At 61.1% G+C, this 6333-nt stretch overlaps 1 protein-coding gene across 1 annotated transcript; it reads right to left on the bottom strand.

Moving 5' to 3' along the window:
* Window positions 1-4935, bottom strand: LMJF_20_0705 (conserved hypothetical protein; the record flags this gene model as incomplete). Its single annotated transcript, XM_001682776.1, has 1 exon — window positions 1-4935. The coding sequence occupies one exon, from the start codon at window positions 4933-4935 to the stop codon at window positions 1-3; it is 4935 nt and encodes a 1644-aa protein (XP_001682828.1).
* Between the last annotated feature and the right edge of the window lie 1398 nt (window positions 4936-6333).

Here is a 6333-nt window from a genome sequence, read left to right as displayed (position 1 = left end):
CTACGAGAAGTCGTTACCAGTCCGGAACGGGTTGTTGCCCTTGTTATTGCTGTACGCCGGTGTGCGACTGTTCGCGTAGGCACCTGCAAGGTTGCTGGGGCTGTTGGAGAAAAAGCGGTACTGGTTGCCCCAGCTGGCACCGGGCTGCACCGAGAACCGTGCCACCGGCCGCCCATCGAGGCCAGGCACGCTCATCATAGCTTGACCGTGCTGCATCATGGGTATTGACTGCTGCTGCGGCTGCTGTGACGGTGGCGGCTGAGGCATAGCTGGATACGGCACGAAGCTATCACCGCCTTGCGGGAACGGTTGGCCATTCGGGTACGCGATCGCCAACCCGCCAGGCGTCGTCGCTGGCTGCACAAGGAGGGGTACGCCGCTGGCCATGGTGTAGTAGAGTGGCTTGTCCGATGGCGGTGCCGCCGCTGGCAATTGCGAGGTAGAGGTTAGCTGCGGCTGAGGCTGGGATTGCCGCTGCTGCTGCTGCGGTGCGTGTGCTGGCAACTGAAGGACATACACGGGAAAGACACCGCCGGGTTGAAAGGACGGTGCTGGGACGGGATTGGGCGGCTCTGCAATGGTAGGGAAGGTCAGCTGCCGCGCTGCTGCAGTGGACGACATCGCGGCGTCGCTCGGCTGCGACTGCGGGGCTGCAGCCAGTAGCATGTTCATGATTGACAGATTCAGGTTCTTCGCTGGCGCGGGCTGTGGCAGCTGACGGGCCGCGTTGTCTACAAACATGTCTTGGCCTGCTGTCGATCGGGTAACACGGCGGGCGCCCGGCTCATCGCCTGCGGTTCCATTGCTAGCGGCGTTGTTGCGATTACCGCCAGCAGGCTCCTTCTTCGCGTCGTCGTCGTCGACGTGCAGCAGCTCTGTGCTGCGCAGCAGGAACTGCGTTGTGTCGTCCGTCGCGTCATCGTTGCTCTCCCACCCTATTCCGCTCTGCAGCGACCACGGCATTACGCTCCGTAGCACAGCCGCCTTCGGCGCTGTCGCCTGGTCGGCAGTTGTGTTCTCATCTACAGCCTTGGTGGCGTGTGGGTCGCTGCTGCTTCGGGTCGCCTGCTGCGTCACCGATCCGTTGCACTGGCTGGCCGCGAGACAGTTACCTGCGGCGCCGACGTCGTCACAGTTCATGCCGATGCAACCGTGAAGAAACGGCGCAACCGCTGCGTGCGTTGCCGTCGCACTGTGGCCGTGTGGGGTGCTGGACGTCGCGGACTTCGCCGGCTCCGACGAGCGCGGCACCTCGCCCTTCTTGTCGTTCGCCCCAGGCGCCTTCACGTCCGGCTGCGGCCGACTGGCTGCTGCGTTTTTGGCGGCGTCCATGGGCCGGCCGTGCTGAGGGTCGGTGTTGCCGGCGCTTTGAAGGCGCAGCGGCGGTGACGCGGCCACGTCCGCCCTGAGCGGCGAGCCGTTCTCCTGCTCGCCTGACATCGGCGGCGACTGTGGGGATGAGGCTAAGGCGCACGTGCCTGTAGCAGGGGGGTGGGTATTGTGGGAAGCGGCGAGATAGGTGAGTGGCGCCGGCTTATACGACATCGACGATGGCGCTGCCGCGTACGCAAAGCCTGACGGGCGTCCCATGGCCTTGCCCTGCTGCTGGCCTGGCGGTGTGCATTTCATGTGACTTGACGTAGGAGGCGGCGACATTTGTGCGTTGTTCGGCTGCACTGCCGGCCAGCCCGCCATGCCGTACGCCAGGCTGCTTCCAACGCGTGAATGGCCGCTGCTGTGGGCAGACTTAGACTTGTGGGAGTCAGGGGTCACGCTCATGATGTGGACACGCTGCTGCGGTTGCTTTGGCGGCAGCGTGTTGTATCCGCTCGCCATCTCCATGAGGTAGCCAGGGACAGAAGGAGAGCCGCAGTATGGCACCGCTTCGCCGGGTCTGCCGCTGTTGTTGCTGCTCGTGTATACCTGCGGTTGCATGAAGGGCGCCGGCGCGTACGTGCCGTTGCCGTTGTTGTCGTTTGTGGTGTGGGGCGGGTAATTTACGTAGCGCCCGTTATTCGAATAGCCCGCGCCGCCGCCAGCCATGTCGCCACCAACTCCGCGGCCGTATCGTTCGCTGATGTTGCTGCTGTTGCTCACGTTTTGGAGACTCATGCCCCCGTCGTTGTTGGAGCTGAAAACGCTATGGTGGCCCGTACGACTGCCATCCACGCCCCCCGTCCGCGGCGCCGCTCCGCGCGGGGCGATCGCGAGGCCGCTTCCGCTGCCGCTGTTGGTGTTGTGCAGGTTGCCGGAGATGGTGCTGGCCTGTCCCGCGTGCGCCGCCAGTGACGTGCTGCAACCGGAGAACGATGTAGCATTGCTGCCTACTGCGGCCTTGGTGCTGCCGGAGCGCTCTTCTCTTGCGTTCGCCGCCGCCGCCGCCGATGACCCGCTGCCCGCCGTGAAGGCGCGCACACCGATCAGCATGGTGCCGTAGCGGCTCTGATACAGGCCGTACTTGCGTCCATCCTGATTGACGTACAAGGGTCGCTGCATCCAGTACTCTGCCGATAGCGCGCGCGCTTCTTCTGTCTCGGCCTGTAAGGCACGCACGTGCTCGAGAAGCCGCGCCGTGTGCTTGCCGAGGTAATGACCGGCCTGGTCGACGTCCGTTTTACGCCAGTGGGCAATGAGCATGTCTTTGTTCTGCAGCACGTGTCGCAGCTGCTCACATTCGTCCTTGAGCTTGTACTTGACCCAGCCACCGCTGGGGAGGAGCGTAGGGCAGTGAAAGAAGGAGCTAGCCCACATCGTTGCCTGGCACACATGCTGCGGATCGAGCTTGATAAGCACGGCGGAGAACGGCGGGAGCTGGGGTTGCGAGGGTTGCGCCGTGCGCAACGGCTTCTCGTCGTCCGCCGCGGGTTGGGTAACGCCCGTGCTGGACCGTGCCTCCTCACTAGCGGTGGAGCCGAGCGTTGTCGCCACCGTCTTGGCGAACTCCGCGGGTTTAAAGGAAGGCGTCTCCACCAGCGCCGGCAGCTCGATCAGCTCCATCGTGATGAGGCTCTGGTCAAGCAGAATTTGGCAACACAGGAACGCGAAGTTCTCCGTCAGAGATTTCAAGGCTGAGTAGTTGTTGCTGGCTGTTTCGATAACCACGCAGCCTCGCTGCATGCGACGACACAGAGCAAGCGTGATGGCGTCTTCATCCGACTGGTTCAGTGGAAGTGGGCCTAAGACGGGCGGGGACGGCATCGCCGCATTCGCCCCAAGCGATCCGCCACAGCTGTCCATTAGCGGTGGGCACATGCCTTCTGACCCCGACCCGGGCCCCGATGCATTGAGGGCGACGCCTAGCACACCGCCCGCAGGCACGCCGCTGGCACTCTGCTGCGGATACAGCAGTACATGGCCGCTGCCGGCGCCAGATGCGCTGTGCGCGTGGCCCATCGATGACGGTCGATCGTGCGGCAACGACCGCATACAAAGCGGCGATGATTCCCCAGCGACGCCAGCGCAGAGCCCCATTGTGGCGTTCTGAAGCTTACCGTCCCCGGGGAAGCTACCGAGTGCAGGGCGACCGCAGCTGCTAAGGGACGAGACATGTGGGCGCTGCGACGCTTCATTGGAGGCGGCGTTGACGTACTGGGTAGGCGTGTAAATGCCGGACGGTATGCTGGGCAGCGGGATCCCCAACAGGGGATCGAAGAACGGCTGCTGCTGCTCCACCCTCGGTGGGAGTGCCAGCAGTGTTTGCAGGTAGCGCACCATCTGCGGGTCAACGTTGTGCTTGTGCTCCCTCTGCTCGTGCAGAAGCTGGTTCAGTTTCGCCTGCAGCACATGGCGACGCCCAATCGTGTGAAACTGCTGCCGAAGCATCACTGCCGCAAGCACGAGCACGCGCTCGAGGGTGCGGTCACCGGCGGATGTGAGGATGGCCGTGTTGAGAAACATGATCGGCCCCGATGCGCTGTCAGCCTCGTCGGCGTGCTGCCGCCGCTTCTCCGACTCGTTTGGGAACCGCTTCACAACCTTGAAGGCGTCCTGCATCTCACGTGTCATGAGCCCAAAGTAGCCGATGATGTTGATCACGCGCCCGTCCAACGCAAGGGCGCCCTCGCGCTCCTTGCCGTCCGGGTAGGCGAGGCAGAGAGCACACGGCACCGGCATAAAAGGCTTCGCGCTGGACGTGCCTGGCGCCGCGGCTGTGCCGGAGAGGACAGGGTCGGCAGAGAGCAGCTCGTCGTTCGTATCGAAGAGCGTCGCGTCTACGAGGTCGAGGAAGCGGTCCAGGTCAGCCTCGGCGAAGTTGCTGTCCGGCATAATACTCCAGTAGTTTCTGAACAGCCGCTCCGTCGCACAAGAGTCGGTTGCGCTACTGCCGTCTTGCTGGTGCACCGGGAGGTTTGAGCCACTTCGCTCGCTGTCCGAGGCGCCCGTGAGGCTGTCGGTGCGGCTGTTCTCCTCCGGCGTTGCGGCACCGCTGTTCTCGTTGACGCTGTGGTCCGCGGCGGTTGCCACACCAGTTGCTGCTGATGTCGAGGCCTCCTTCCCAACAACCGCCGCGGGCGAAAGGCTGGTCGTCTCTGCCGAGGTGGTGCGCGCTTCGCTGCTGCTGTTGCTCCTGTGATGGGCGTTGTTCTCGTGGCGCGACAGGCTCTGCAGAATGTTCTGCGCGTCACGGGCGTTGGCGTACAGGACCGCAGGATCGCGTCGCATGAGTAAAAGCTGTTGCCGCAGCTGTTGCCGCATGTGGCTGCGCGAGCCTGCGTGCGACAGAAGCGACGATGGATGCTGCTGCGGCTTACGACCAGCGGTGGTTGTATGCTGCAGGGGCGAAATGTGAACGCTAACATCGACATCCACTGGGGCGGTGGTGGCGTCTGTGTCCTTACCAAAGTAGTACTTGGTCAGCGGCACCATACCCACCTCGTAGCTCCCGCGGAAGTACGAGAATAGCGAGGTGCACTCGCGCGACGGAACTGCACCCATGGTTGATGCTAGAGTGAACGATGAATGGAGGGGTGCCAGTGGCGTTGCACGCTCTGAAAAAGACGCAGAGGGAGGCAGAGAGAGCGAGAGCGGCGCTCCAACACACCCCCCACACAAAAACACAAAGGAAGCGTGCACGTGTGTTAACACAATTACTTACCGGAAAAGAGAGCACCAAAAGGAGAGACACCCCACCCGGAAGGCCAGGTACGCTGTTCTTTCGTTTTATCCCTTGCAGTTGCTTCTCTGGCCCTGCTTGTGAATGCTTCACCGAGGCCTGTATGCGTGCGGGCTTCGCCGCACACGGCTTGTAAGAGAGAGCAACTACAGACACAGACGGATACACACCGACACACAGACAAACAATCACGTGTCTAGCAGGCGACAGCTGAACGCTGAGCAAAATGATCAGGAGGACTATTCTAGAAAAAGGAGAACACACACACACACACACAAACTTACACACACACACACACACACACACAAACGAAGGGACAAGAAGAGCAGAAGACGAAAAAAAAAAGAAAAGACGCCTATCTCCTGTGCGTGTTGGTGCTGCTGTTCTTGTGTATCACAGACCGGATCGACCCTATCGTTGAACGTTTTTTTTTAGTTGCCCTTGTTCAATGAATGGGTGATGATGCAGATTGGTGTGGCGTTGCACTGCGAGGTCGTCAACTGCGCGCACTGTTCAACAACAACAAACCGGAAAAAAACGAAGAGGAGGGGGTAGGCGGGATGAAAGAAAAGAAGAGCCGACAGGCAAAACAGAAAAAATGAAAAGAAAACCAAGGGCACACTATCACAGTCCGCAGAGATAGTGAGCTAGGCCAGTGGATATGACCCGGAAAGAAGGGAGAGAGGGAGGGAGAGAGAATAGAATCACTCGACAAGCGCTGTTAGCGGAGTGGCGATATCTTTTCTGTGAGGTCACGTGGTACACCTTCAACCGCTGCTTTCTCTTGCTGTGCAGACACAGACACACACAGACCTTCGCTTTGGTGCGCGTGTGCTTTCGTTGGCTTGTGCTACGACAGTTGGTGCTCTTGTGCCCGTAGATGTGCGCTGCAGTTTGCCTTGTGTTCTGTTATGATGCGTCTTTTTTTTTTTCGTGTTTTTGTTGTCGGCCTCTTCTGCCCCCTTGCCTCCGTGCGCCCGAAGAGAAAAGTGGAAGAAGAGAGCAGAAAAACGAACCCCCACCAAACAAAAAAAAATGTGAGAAAAGGGACAAAAACAAAGCCCGACAACAACGATACAACCCCTCCCCCCCTCCCGCACACAAGAGGAGCAGACAACGCAGAAAATGCGTGAAGAAGAGCAGAGAGAGAGAGGGGGGGGGGGAGGAGGGGAGGAGAAGGGGGGAGGGAGGGAGGGAGGGAGGGAGGGAGGCAGGCAGGC

This window comes from Leishmania major, chromosome 20 (assembly GCF_000002725.2).
Source record: "Leishmania major strain Friedlin complete genome, chromosome 20".
Lineage (NCBI taxonomy): Eukaryota > Euglenozoa > Kinetoplastea > Trypanosomatida > Trypanosomatidae > Leishmania > Leishmania major.
Note: the sequence above shows the minus strand (reverse complement) of the source record. Positions and strands in the feature narration are given on the sequence as shown.